The 15,185-nt window shown below is 44.1% G+C and overlaps 1 protein-coding gene across 2 annotated transcripts in view; it reads right to left on the minus strand.

Moving 5' to 3' along the window:
• Window positions 1-15,185, minus strand: part of LOC126428471 (activin receptor type-2A) — a 118,582-nt gene that overhangs the window by 53,675 nt on the left and 49,722 nt on the right. The window contains exon 4 of one of the 2 annotated variants that reach the window (XM_050090407.1): window positions 7,193-7,323. In XM_050090407.1, the coding sequence (XP_049946364.1) occupies window positions 7,193-7,323 (131 nt within the window). Of the gene's footprint in view, window positions 1-7,192; window positions 7,327-15,185 lie in introns of both variants that reach the window. The other variant, XM_050090406.1, reaches the window with a different exon arrangement.

Here is a 15,185-nt window from a genome sequence, read left to right on the forward strand (position 1 = left end):
TCACCCAACTACCTCTTCATTTGAATGTTTTACTATAACATCCATGATGTCAGGCTTAAGAAGTAGCTTCAAGGCTTCTCCAGGTGAATGGCAAACACCAGCTGGAATTACTCCTGCCTGTTCTCTTACTATATTAGCAACAGACCTCCGAGGAATTCGAGGCTGTGTGGTTACGTACCTTCTTCCAGACTTGGCCACAATAACATCCTGATGGTCATTGCCTGAAGCTGCACTATCTTCATCTTCTTTAACATCCACATCACTTTCCCGATCTGAATCATACTCCATAACACCATCCTCATATTCACTTTCACTCCCCAAGTCAGAATCTTCATCTAAAATTTCATTCAGAACTCTTTCTAAAGACAAGTCATGTATTCTTTTAGTCATTTCTAAGTCTGGGTGTGAACAGCAGGGAACTGCACTAACTCACTGCAAGTTTACAAGATAAATAACAGCTGATTGACATCAACAATCACTTCCTCTGAAAGTAAACCGATTGTTGTGAATATCAAGAATACCAACCAAAAAGAAACTAATTTGAATTGTTGTAGAGATGAGAAATATGAAATACTACTAAGGGGAATTTTCTATAGCATGGAAGCCTAAGGGGGGGGTTGTTGGACCCATAATAAGTTTATTTATTTTTTCTTTCAAAGCAGGAATTTTCTGTAAAATATATTGACGCTAACGTTTCATAAAATAGCCAACAAACAATAATTCAAAGGGAATATGTAGTATGAAAGTTACTTGGGCAAAAGCAGGGGATATAAAACAATTGTGGGTTCAACGAACCCCCCCTTAGGTGTCCTAGGGTTAAGTTGTCCTTGTATGCCTCTAGGATACTTCTCCCTTTGTCAGAAAAGTTCCAGGACGGTATATTGTTATGTCCGAGTTTGCAATAGGCCAAAAAGGAACAAATGTTTTTATGTCACCTGGTATGTGTGCATCCTAGAAATGACCTCGGTCATGTTTCCATGCAAAGTGACTAGGTGGTAGGGTAGCGTTTGGCAACACACTGTTTGGGTTCTTGGCGCATTAGATATGGGGGGACAATGGATGCTGATTGTGAGCCATCGTCTTCAGGTGATACCTTTACATTGTGCATCTTTTGTACATCCCACTCATTCTACAAGTATCACCTGAAGATGACGACAAGGTATGCTGGTGAAATATCGTGTTACAAAAACGACTGCGCCTGGACGGGCATCCGACAACGGTACAACAGTCAGTTTGACGAGAAACCTCAGGTCACATATCCCGTGACTGTCTATGAACAATGTTTCAAAAACCAGTATTAAGTGACGAATCTAAGAATATACTGCATATCACTCCCGTACAGATCACTCTTAGACTAACTGCAGCGTGCACAGAGCCATGAAAGCAATCGTCCATTCCACGCTTCGTACGCGAAAGCTACAGAAAGAACCCCTAATAATTGGTGTGTAAGAAGTACTCTCTGCCATGCACTTCACAATGGTTTGCTAAATACGGATATGGATGTAGATTTAGAAATTACTCTAGAGAAATGCCATGTCTCTACCTACAACAAGGCCACATATGAACATCTGTTCTCTCCTCAGTAAACATACACCAAATGACAAAAAAGTGAAGCATCTAGAAGGCACGGTCAGATGTCAATGTGGTTTTGAGCGTGCATATTCCATAAGCGCGTACATAAACGACTCAAGTTGCAATCCTCTGTGACAAGTAGAACAGCCACCAGAGAGCTTTAGCGTTGCTCACGATTAGCGTCGTTACTACGCCTTGTAGGATACATAAGGACCGCAAACAGCGTCAGACGTCGAGTGATCGCTGACGGGGACACAGAGGGGTCACGTATTTGCGTAGAGCAGCTTTATCGGTACATCTGAAATGTGCCTCATTCTGGATCTCCTTTCGTCCAGCTAGTCAAATCGTACAATATTCACATTTGTCGGGCACTCAGATGCGACAGTGACACAACATCGGACTGCAGGAGAACACGAGGGCAGGCATACTCGCTGTCGAGGTTTCGGATGATCACACCTGACCACCACAAGGGAGGAATGCCATACTGTGCACCAAAGACTTGGTAACCCCTGCACATCTGCGTCTGTTGCCGTCCTACAAAAAGTAATGGACCCCTCGTAACATTCTGTGTCGTCCCACGCCATCGGTCGGAACTAGCAACAGCCAGATTAGGGAATTAACGTTTCGTGTGTAGTCTCCGATAATCCGTCGAGGGCAGTGGGACAGCAGCCGGACGGGAAGTATTCGAATAACTGATAGGCTCGTTACTGAAAGTTAGGGAACTCGGTCGATTTTTGGGCCGCCGCACTTGACTTTGTCGGTCGCACGTGACAAGTGTAATATGCCCGACAAGTCGTACTGTTTCCATTTGACGACTCCGTCAGACCGACACTGCGGTCCGTACCTCGACAGCGGAGCACACTCGGGACACGGAGGTGATGCTTTTTCACGTCATAACTGGTAGAGTGTTTCACACAAAGGACATCTGAATTACAACACAGCTGTTCGTTTCAATTTTCATTATTCAAGTATCTCACGTGTAGGCTGCCATTAACACCATAACACAAAAGGCTGCATTTGGAGTGGTGCAGCAAATGGGAAGCACGTACTGCTGACGAACGGTGACGCACGACGTTCAGCTAGTATGGTAGTGACCTGGGGGAAGTCCCATTCTTTAAATGTTTTACAGAGGCACGGCGGTGTGACTCCCGGTGTCGTGGTGCGGGGAGGCGTCGGTTATGACTTCGAGTCGTGGCTGGTAGTAATTGAGGGAATTCTGATGACACAACTGCTGGTCACTGATATCCTGTGTCCTCCAGTTACCTCTCGTGTGACTGCAGCTTCTATGGAACTGCCTGTGAAGTTGAATTACTATCGTTGTTAGCAAAAGCCCCACATCTGTCCCTGATAATACGTGAAACCAGCTCAGATGTCAACTCCGACAATATCGACAATACAGAGGACCAATTACGACAGTTGTGATCCAGCTTTCCTCAGAGGAGGATATACAACGGGTTTATGGCATTCTTCCCTACAGAATCAGTGTGCGAATTCAGACCGGAGGGGATGGGACATAATACTGACATGTGGGCTCGTATTGCCAAATTCTTTGTCAATTTGACTCAATTTTGTAATCACTGAAATAAGATCACATACACTCTCAGCCCATTAAGTCTCATTATGCTTTCTACTCGCCTCTGGGTGCTTCTCTTTTTACCACACATTCTATGATAATATCTCAATTATGGAGTGGCCTGCAAAGAAAGGCACCTTAGAAGAGCAACGATTCACGTGACCAACGGCAGGTACTGGATTGTAGTGATCGGGTCCTATGCCTCAGCTGGAGAGCCAGCTGAAGTATATCGAAAGGGTATTACAGGTTAAAAGTGTTAACATCAGATCTCTTACTTCACTGCACGGGTATCGTGATCAATTTTGCTGCTTGTTGGCAATGACAGCAACTGAACAGAGAAAGCATGAAAACTGTGGTCCTCATCAAACTGTCTTTTACTTCTTGGTGTTGTGTGCTATGTGAAGAGAATAAAAGCAGGTACTGGTAATCTTTACCTTGCAATGACTGTTCTCAAAGAAAATGTTCAGCCCCCATTATACTTGCACTGGTGAAACGTGCACTCGACAGTACGCATTATGTCTAGTTAGGTTGGCTATACTGCAATAGCGATGTTTCAACAGCAGCCTCTATATACATAACAGCCAATACGGTTTTCCATTTCATATCGTAAAGATGAGCTATTAAACAATAACAATGTATATAAGAATTCCCTTTTGGGTTGCTACCACAGTGACAGCAAATGAGCAACCATGCACAAACTGGAGAGAGCGGACAGAGATAGTGGTCATGCATGCGTGAGGTGTGCCTGCCAGGAGTGTTAGTTCTGCAAGGTTCGCAGGAGAGCTTCTGTAAAGTTTGGAAGGTAGGAGACGAGGTACTGGCAGAAGTAAAGCTGTGAGGACGGGGCGTGAGTCGTGCTTGGGTAGCTCAGTTGGTAGAGCACTTGCCCGCAAAAGGCAAAGGTCCCCAGTTCAAGTCCCGGTCCGGCACACAGTTTTAATCTGCCAGGAAGTTTCATACCAATGCACACTCTGCTGCAGAGTGAAAATCTCATTCTGGATTCTACACACTCCTTCCACCTTTCTGCCTTCCCTTCTTTGCTTAGAACTGGGTTTCCACCTGAGCTCTTGATATTCATGCAAGTGGTTCTCTTTTCTCCAAAGGTCTCTTTAATTTTCCTGTAGGCAGTATCTATCTTACCCCTAGTGAGATAAGCCTCTACATCCTTACATTTGTCCTCTAGCTATCCCTGCTTAGCCATTTTGCACTTCCTGTCAATCACATTTTTGAGCCGTTTGTATTCCTTTTTGCCTGCTTCATTTACTGCATTTTTATATTTTTTCCTTTCATCAATTAAATTCAATATTTCTTCTGTTACCGACGGATTTCTAATAGCCCTCGTCTTTTTACCTACTTGATCCTCTGCTGCCTTCACTACTTCATCCCTCAAAGCTACCCATTCTTCTTCTACTGTATTTCTTTCCCCCATTCTTGTCAATTGTTCCCTTATGCTCTCCCTGAAACTCTGTACAACCTCTGGTTTAGTCAGTCCCATCTACTTAAATTCCCACCTTTTTGTAGTTTCTTCAGTTTTAATCTACAGCTCATAACCAATAGATTGTGGTCAGAGTCCACATCTGCCCCTGGAAATGTCTTACAATTTAAAACCTGGTTCCTAAATCTCTGTCTTACCATTATATAATCTATCTGAAACCTGTCAGTATCTCCAGGCTTCGACCATGTACATGACCTTCTTTTATGATTCTTGAACCAAGTGTTAGCTATGATTATGTTATGCTCTGTGCAAAATTCTACCAGGCGGCTTTCTCTTTCATTTCTTCCCCCCAATCCATATTCACCTACTATGTTTCCTTCTCTTCCTTTCTTTAACAAGAGAATATAAAAACAAAAGAAACTCATATCCACAGTAACGCTTGGCGCATTTTACCACTGCACTCTAACTTCATGTGATCTCTAATTTCTTGTGATTGTTTGTGATTGGGGCATTCTTCAGTGTCACTAAATGATACTGAGCCTTGTCGATTACAACTGTTGCAGAGACAGAAATTAGTTTTAAAAGATTCCTGAGCCACTCAAAAAACTATGTATGGTCCATGTCTTCATGGTAAACACCTGTCTTTTTTTACCATAAACATAAAAGTGCTCCAGGGACAAAACCACTGGAAGATTCTGCATGGACCACAATTAATTAACTCCTATTCCCACTGCTTGGGGTGTCATCCATTCAGCATTTACTAACAGCTTCCCCAGTGTTAATCCACATTTCATCCAGCCATATTATGGAATGAATGTCTTTGCCTACAATTTTGTGCAAGAAAATGCTTCAAACCATAATAATATGTGCCATTTATAACAGGACGTTGCATCTATCTAGAGTTCTGTAACAAAAACCCATACTTTTCAGGACAATTTTTATTGACTTTTGCCACCCCTGACAAGTTCACTTTCTTTTAATGACAGTAGTAACTTTGCTTCATCAGCAGGATACTTTTTCCTGCTGTAGTAAGCCTAAGCATCAGCCTGGAGAGAATGTAAGTTGGTGACAGGGTGAGGCTGCTCCTTTTATTTCTACTTCTTCTTCTTTCCAGTGGTCATTAAAAATATATTGTCTGATCCAGATGGTTCAGAATCATTATGACTCATGTCTACATCTTTGAACTTTTGCAATAACCCTCCCTTACTTACTACTGTTCTTGTGCTAATTTCAGAAGTTTTTGATGTTCATTCCACAACTTTATCGGCAGAAATTGATGACTGCCCACGAATTCTTACATACTATTTCTCCTGGTCATAAAACTCCCAACTCCCAATAACTCCAGCACCTGGCTGTTGAGAGGCACACCTTGATGCAGAGGACTGTCACTAGATGAACAAAATCCTTTCAGTGACATTTTCCAAGTATCAGAAGTTCCTAACCGTGGCATAACAAAGCACTATATAGTGCAGGCACGCGGTAGATACCATACACAATGCACACTGTTTATACTCAACCAAAACAAAGCAGGCAATGTGGGAGCTTCAACATCACGACACTTCACAACCAGCAGTGATTATTGTGCTGTGATTGGTTCACACCCTACACATGGCACCTCGCTTTCTTCACTCGTTACACAAACTGTTATGCTGCCAACTTGAAACGCATTTGTCAAGTGCACAGTATCAGTTGCCTGGATATTGCTGCTATTGAGACTGAGGGTTACATTGCCTCAAACTGATCTCTTACTGCTTATTAGCGGCTTGTATTTATTACAGGCCTATTTTATTATTGTACAGATGCACACCATTTCTTCAATATGTTTTAAGACCTATGTTACCTTAAGTGATATTTTTAAGTGTTATCAGTTCAGCAGGATTTGTTTAGTTTTAAACTTTTTTGAAGGGACCTTTTGAAGAGTTTAAAAATCTTTGCTGACTATTTTACATGCACAATGAGCATAAAGAAAGAAAAAAGAAACCCCACAATGTCGAATATCACATTATAGATTGAGCAATGTCAATACTGTATCAAGTACTTTGGCAGATCTGGAAATCTCAAGCCTTTCGGAATATCATTCGCTGAGCCCTGCCCTCCCAAATTCTTCAAAATGCTATTTAAAAAAAAAAAGTTGACCTCAGCAGCAATACTTTAATTTGCGAATATAAGAGTATCCCATATTTTTCAAATGACGAATCTGGAATAATAATAATAACAATAATAATAATAATCCTGTCCTAATAGGGTAAATACGGTAACTAAGACTGTTATAAGAGAATAAATTCAAGTACAATAATAGCCTTTGTTCTTTTTTTTTCTCTTTTTAATAAAAGCTGTATTTGACTGTCAAACTCAGGGATATGATCTCAGCAACTCCAGCTATTCCACGGTCCAATTGCCTCAAATACACTCGATTGTTTGTAATTATTGACTTACTTTTTTCCTTGATTTAACCTGCAAAATTCTATATCATTGACAAATGATCCTTGGATGAATAAACTGCCAATACTAATTCTACAGTTCTAAGCAAAGACAGTTTCACATTCTTCTTCCTCTGTTTCCTGGCACGAGAAAATACACAGTGACAGTGGAGTAAAAAGCTTACAGCTTACCTCATTGAAGTGGCTGAGATTTCTCTGCCGGTAGACGTAGTACAGCACTGCAATCGCTACTGCCAGCAGCACCACTGGCACGATGGTGCAGACTATTGTGCTCACCATACTGCTGTTCCTGGGAGTCGTGACTGCTGCAACAAACGAGTTTACAAAAGTAACATCACGACTACACAGCGTAGGCATTCAAATTTCGTGGCTCCCTGTAAGACAAAATACAAAACCAAAACAGTGTGGGTCTGAAAAACTAAATAAGCGGAATGCTGGAAGGTCAGAATGAAGTCATTCTACGTGGAATCCAGATGTTGCAGCTGTAGCTCAGTGGGTCAGAAGACAGAGGAAGTGAAACTGACATTTGGCCAACGTCTTATCGAAGGAACCTTTCCAGCAACTGCTTTTGTTACTTAAGAAACTTAAGGGTACAACGCAAAACCAATATCTGGATGGTGAGACAGAAATTTTGAAATCTACGAATTATATAGGAATAAAGAAGTGACTCACCGAAAGGCAGAAGCACTGTGCCATCGGCAGATACACAAACAAAAGGAAGGAACAGAGCTTTTGGAATGAAATTCCTTTCTCCAGCTGTAGGTGAAACAAACACACACACACACACACACACACACACACACACACACACACACACACAGGGATGGCAAGTTACCTCAGGTTTAGGACGAGAGGTTGTGGGAGCGAAAGATGTGCTCTAAGGATAGCTCCCATTTGCGCAGCTCAGAAAAGCTGGTGGTGGTGGGGAGGATCCAGACGGTCCAGGTTGTGAAGCAGTATTACAATCTTGCATGTTGTGCCACTGGGTGGTCAACCTGGTTTTTGGCAACAGTTTGGCGGTGGCCATTCATTCTGGTTGACAGCTGGTTGGTTGTCACACCAATGTAAAACACTGTGCAGTGGTTGCAGCAGAACACGTCTAAACATGGCTGCTTTCACAGGTGGCCCGGCCTTCGCTGGGGTAGCACAAGCCTGTGACGGGACTAGAGTAGGAGGTGCTGGGTGGGTGGATTGGGCAGGTCTTGCAACTGGTTCTTTCACATGGGTATGATCCCTGTGGCAGGAGACGGGATCGGAGTGGCATAGGGATGGGCTAGGATGTTGTGGAAGTTTGGTGGGTGGTGGAACACTACTTTGGGAGGGGATGGGAGTATCTTAGATAAGATGTCCCTCACTGCAGGGCATGGTTATAGATAATCAAAGCCCTGATGAAGAGCATGGTTCAGTTGTTCTAGTTCCGGGTTGTGCTGGGTGACAAAGTGGGCACTTCTTTGTGGTCGGTTCTTGGGATGGATGTGAGGATCAGGTGTGTGCGGAGGTATGGCACGGGAGAGCTGTTTGTTTATTAGGTCGGGTGGAGGGGGGGAGGGGGGTTATGCCTATCTGCGAAGGCCTTTGTGAGGCCTTAAGCATACTGGGCGAAGGAGTTCTTATCACTGCAGATGTGTTTACCAGGCTGTATGGGGGAGATTTTTTGGTGTGGAAGGGGTCGTTGAGTTTGATGTGGACTGAGGTGTCAATGGAGATCAACATCTAGAAAGGTGGCACAATGTATGGTTTGCATCTCTCAAAGGCCAGACCAGGGACTGTACCAATGCACTAATGTGATCAGTAATGAAAGACAAGAAATACTACTGTGAGCTCACAGTAACTTGTCATTTGTTGCAATGGCCACCGTGTACATACATAAGTGAAATGCCATTGTCTCTTACTTATTTAGAGGTACGATGCATGCTGACTCACTTTGGCTTGGGTATGCCTCATTACGTTGCAGTTGCATTTGTACCCACTAGCGTTCTATCGTCAGACTTGGCATAATATTCAGTCTCACAGTGGGTTGAAGTATTGACAGCTTAGCAGCACAATGTAGAATATAAATGATTTTATGCAAATCCAGATGGCTTAAAAGGATTTTAATTATGCTTCATTTGAATGTATGTAAAGGGCCTTCATCATTACACCACCTCACTCAATACAGCTATTAATGTGCACGGAGAAAAGAAAACAAAAATCATTAGATGTCATGGGAAGCCTTAACCTCAAAATCTAAGAAGTCACATTCCACCACGAGGGAATGAACACACAACTTCCTACCACATGCATCTCACCTAATGAGCACAACAGAATATGCTAATGAAATTAATTCTTGAGTTTCTCCCGGCATATTTGATAATCAAAATATCCACAGATGTACTGCCGGTCTACAGTGTCCAACAGGCACAATATTTCGGCACTAATACATGTCGCCATCGTCAGGTGAACTGATGGACTGAGCTCCTGTGAACGTGCCGGCACGGAGATCCATACGCTATGGATGCTTAGAGGGAACTGGGTTCGGTCGCGGCGGCGGTCGATTTAAATACCCTCCGCCCGCGGCGCGCTCTCTCCACTGTTCGCGCCCCGTGCCACGGTCGTGCGGTGGAACAGATTGCGACAGCATCTGAGATGACGTCGGAGTGATGGCTCTGTCCGCCGTGATCATCACAACTATATGTTTGCTCGATTTACTCTTGATTAACCCAATTGCTGGTTCTCAAGCCTTGCTAAGATTATAGCCACAGTCACGGTTTATGAGGTCGTCATTGGTGTGAATTTCGATGGCCTCTCTAACAACGCTGTCCCAGTATCTCTCGATGTCTGTACCAGAATCCTCGTGCGTTCATACTCCATAGCGTGATTTTCCGACAAACAATGTTCAGCGACCGCCAACTTGCTCGAATACATCAGTCGAGTGTGCCTCTGGTGTTCACGGCATCGATCCTCGATGGCACGCATCGTCTGACCAATATACGACTTGCCACATTGACACGGAATCTGGTACACACCGGCCTTCCTCAAACCGAGGTCATCTTTGGCGCTCCCCACCAGAGCACGTTTTATTCGGAGGACAAAACACAGTTCCAACCCGGTGTTTCTCAAAAATGCGGGCGATTTTCCCCGAAAGTGCGCCTGTATATGGAATAAACGCAGTGCCTACCTCCTGCCTCGTGATTTCACCCATCTCCACAGGTTGTGCTGTAGTGAGTGGTTGGGCGGAGAGCACATTGAATCTGCCACTCTGAGTACCCATTTTTTCTTTTGAAATACAGTTCTCAGATGTTCCAATTCCTGGGGTAGACTCTCTGCGTCAGAGATAATGCACACCCTATGTACTAGAGTTTTAAGTACCCAATTCCTCCGTGAAGGGTAGTGGCAGCTGTGGAGTATGAACGCACGAGGATTCTGGTACAGACGTCGAGATACTGGGACAGCGTTGTTAGAGAGTCCATCGAAATTCGCACCAATGACGACCTCATAAACCGTGACTGTGGCTATAATCTTACCACGGCTTGGGAACCAGCGATTGGGTTAATCGAGAGTAAATCGAGCAAACGTATAGTTGTGACGACTACGGCGGACAGAGCCATCACTCCGACGTCATCTCAGACACCGTCGCAATCTGTTCCACTGCACGACCGTGGCGCGGGGCGCGGACGGCGGAGGGAGCACGCCGCGGGCGGAGGGTATTTAAATCGGCCTCCGCCGCGACCGAACCCAGTTCCCTCTGAGCAGCCATAGCGTACGGAACTCCGTGCCGGCACGTTCACAGGAGCTCAGTCCGTCAGTTCACCTGATGATGGCGACATGTATGAGCGCCGAAATATTGTGCCCGTTGGACAATGTAGACCGGCAGTACACCCGTGGATATTTTGATTATGCTAATGAAATTGTTTCCATGTGCTCCAAAGTACAAGATCCTAGAATGTTCAAAGAAGGTAACCTGTAGCGAACATTAAAGTATTTCTTAACACCTTTTACATATCCACATTATGACCACATGCTTAACAGCATGTTGATCCAACTTTGAACAGTAATACAACACCAGTTCCCTGCAGTATGGATTCAAAAAGTTCTTGGTATGTTTCCATAGGTACTATATTTTATGGACTATAAGATGCACTTTTTTTGTTCAAAAAATTGCCTCCAAAATTTGGGTGCATCTTATACTTGAAATTAACATAAAAATGTCCAGTGTTTGATTTAAAATTCCCCTTAGTCTTAAAAATGGCAATATATGCGATTGTGCAGAAAACCTATCTCTACCTGGCAAAATTGAATTCAAATGGCAGCAGCAGTGCACCAATGTGACAAATTTGAGTTGAGGGGATTCACAAGCTTGCTAACTCTGTCTTCCTCCTGCCCCACCATCGCAAACCCAGAACACTCTCTAGCCTACGATGCTTCATTGTAGTCAACGGTGCCAGTGAACTTGAACTGAAACGAAACAGTATATGTTTTTGTTAGTAGCTAGTTCCATAATGGAAAAAATATAAGGTATTCGTAGGATGCAGGCTATAAATTGAAAGTAACAGCATATGCACAATAACATGGAAACAGAGCAACTGAATGACACATCGCCCCTCCAACAACAGCGAAAAACCATTCGCAATTGGTGGGCTAGTAAAGAAGAATTGAAAAAAAATGAGGAAGACTAAATGTGCAAATAGAGGATTGAATGCAAAATGCAAAATTGTTAAGGCTTTCGTGGCCACTTGTTGACAAACTGCCTATTGGCTTCTGTCTCGGGTTCTTCGGCCGACGTTCATCTAATGATTTTTCTGACGTTTCGCCAGCACGAGTGGCTGGCATTGTCAAAGCTTCACCCTCCATTGCCGGTGGTGAACTTGAGCCGAGCTTGCGGCCGCAGACTATATGTACCTGGCGCGCCAATGTCCGAGGGCTTCTCCGCGGTCATTTCCGGTGCGGTTCTCCTCTTGCTACCTGCGACGGTTGTTCGCTGCAGTATGGGACGCCAGGATCCGTTTACCTTACGGCTTTCCTCTTTCTTGTTGAAACTGTTCGCGTGTTTTTGTATTTCTACAGCTTCTCTAAACAAGCGCGTGTGATAGTGCTTCTCTACAGCCAGAACTTCCATGTCGGCGAATTTTATTACGTGGTCGGTCTCATTCAGTGCGTGCTCTGCCACGGCCGATTTCTCCACCTGCCCCAACCTGCAATGTCGCTTATGCTCTTTGATCCTGGTGTTAATTGATCGTCCAGTCATTCCGACATAATCTTTTCCGCATGTGCATGGTATACGGTATATTCCCGACATTGCAAGTGGGTCTCTTTTCTCCTTCGCCGATCTAAGACACTCTTTGATCTTCCTGGTCGGTTTGAAAATTGTCTTTACGCCATGTTTGCGCAATATACGGCCGATTCTGTCCGTCACTCTGGGAATGCATGGCAGAAAGGCCGTACCCGACATTTCTTCTTCTGGTTCCTTACTTCGCCAAGTGTTTGGCTCTGTTACACTTCTAATGTAATTTGTGGAGTACCCATTGCTCCTCAGAACAGTTTCCAGGTGTTGCATTTCTCGTTTGAGGTGTTGCGGCTCACATATTCGTCCTGCTCTCGTTACGAGCGTACTAATCATGCCTCTTTTCTGGCTCGAGTGGTGGTTTGACAGTTCGTGCAGGTATCGGTTCGTGTGTGTCGGGTTTCGATACACGTTGTGTCCCAGGTTTTCGCCGTCCCTTGTGACCAGCACATCTAGAAATGGCAGTTTCTTGTCTTTTTCTACTTCCATGGTAAATGTTATGTTGGCATGGAGGCTGTTCAAGAAATCATCATTCCACGTGAAATAGCTCGTGGTGAGACATGCATGGAAGAGCTTTTTGATGTCTTGCGGGAACATGGAACCGATGTGCTCCAGAGCGTCACTGAGTGGCACTTTCGTAAATAACAAAACAACATCAAAGCTGACCAGTATGTCGTTTGGTGCAAGTTTCAGTTCCTTCAGCTTCTCAATGAAATGTCCTGAGTCCTTAATGTATGTGTCGGTCATCCCCACGTGTGGCTGGAGCAGAGAGGCCTAGTGTTTTGCCAGTTTATACGTTGGTGAGCCAGGAGCGCTAACGATCGGTCTCAGTGGAACATTGTTCTTATGGATCTTGGGTAATCCATACAGCCGAGGTGGTAGGGCTTTTGTGTTGCGCAGGTTTCTCTGTATGTCCGCTGGCAGAGAAGACGCCTTGATTAATCGATTCGTATTCCGAGTGATACGCTGCGTCGGATCTGCACTTAGTTTTCGGTATGTCGTCGGATCTAATAGGTCTCGGATCTTTTGCTCATAATCTTCAGTCTTCATTACAACGGTCGCATTCCCCTTATCGGCAGGCAGTACCAATATACTCTTGTCGGCGTTGAGATTCTTAATGGCTTGTACCTCTTCTTTCTTCAGGTTGCCAGCTGGTGGTTTCGCTCGGCGCAGTATCCTGGCTGTTTCAGTGCGTATTTCCTCTGCCCTTTCACAAGGAAGGGTCCGAATGGCTGCTTCGGTGTTGGCAATGATGTCCTCCATAGGTATAGTTCTCCATAGGTATAGTTCTCCATAGGTATAGTTCCCATACTGCAGCGAACGACCGTCGCAGGTAGCAAGAGGAGAACCGCACCGGAAATGACCGCGGAGAAGCCCTCGGACGTTGGCGCGCCAGGTACATATAGTCTGCGGCCACGAGCTCGGCTCCAGTTCACCACCGGCAATGGAGGGTGAAGCTTTGACAATGCCAGCCACTCGTGCTGGCGAAACGTCAGAAAAATCATTAGATGAACGTCGGCCGAAGAACCCGAGACAGAAGCCAATAGGCAGTTTGTCAAATGCAAAATGGCCAGAACTAAAAGTGAAGTATTGAAATGGATTCAAAGACACAATCAATATGGCATTGGAATTAATACAAAAATGATCCCAATACACACTCATAAGCTAGTGCTACAGACTTTAAGGGTGGAGTTGGTTGGTGATAACAGGTTTATGAAGCATCATGGGCTTAAAATGCAAACCAGAACCAAAAAATCTCAGAAAATGCCACAAGAACATGAAGAGAAATCATAGTCTTTCCATTGCTTTATTATTCAACATCGAAAGAGAACCAGTGCGGAACTAAGCCAAATAGCGAATATGGACAAAAGTCCTCTGAGATTCGATATGCCGAGTAACACAACTGTTGGCCTGAAAGGTGCTAAAACTGTAACTATAAAAACAAGTGGACATGAAAAAATGCACTACACTGTCATCCTTTCATGCTGTGCTGATGGTACTAAACTTCTGCCAGGTGTTGTTCACATACGTGACAAGGGTTGGATGGACAAGGCTGATATGAAATTATGGATTAACAGAGTGTGGGAGGGAAGAAAAGGTGCTTTATTGAAGAAGAGTTCGCTTCTCATGCTAGATCAGTTTAGTAGTCATTTGAGAAATTCTGTGAAAGAGAAATGGAGACAGGGAAATAAAGAGCTTGCTGTTATTCCAGGAGGACTTGCTTCACAATTGTATCCTCTTGATGTCTAGAAAAATACACCATTTAAAATGTATATGTGAGAGGAAGTATTTGTATGGAGTGTAGCCATGCATGGAAGTGAAACATGGATGATAACTAGTTTAGACAAGAAGAGAATAGATGCTTTCAAAATGGGGGCTACACAAGAATGCTGAAGATTAGATGGATAGATCACGTAACTAATGAGGAGATCATCATCATCATCATCATCATCTTGGACAGTTTTCAGCCTCTGGACAGGTCTGTTTGGAACATAAGTCTCTCCATCGTCTTTTGTCTTGCCACCATCTCTCTGTCTTCACCTTGGTCCAGTCCTCTCCTTTCTTGTAGATGCATTCCTCCACTCCTTTCAGCCATCTGTCTCTTGGTCTCCCTCTTCGTCTCTGTCCTTCCAGTGTCATCTCGTGTATCCTCCTGGGTATCATCTTCTCCTCCATTCACTTGCCCATGCCATCTCAGCCTTGATTTCTCTATCTCCTCCTGTAACAGTTCCACCTTCATTAAATCTCTAATCCTCTCATTTCTTAACCTGTCTATCTTTGTTACTCCAAAACTGTTCCTCAAGAATTCCACCTCACTTGCTTGTACTTTGCTTCTCTCTCTTCCTTTCATAACCCAGGTTTCATTTGCATATGTCAGGATTAGGACAGAGTATGACCAGTATA

This window comes from Schistocerca serialis, chromosome 12 (assembly GCF_023864345.2).
Source record: "Schistocerca serialis cubense isolate TAMUIC-IGC-003099 chromosome 12, iqSchSeri2.2, whole genome shotgun sequence".
In the NCBI taxonomy this organism is placed as follows: domain Eukaryota; kingdom Metazoa; phylum Arthropoda; class Insecta; order Orthoptera; family Acrididae; genus Schistocerca; species Schistocerca serialis.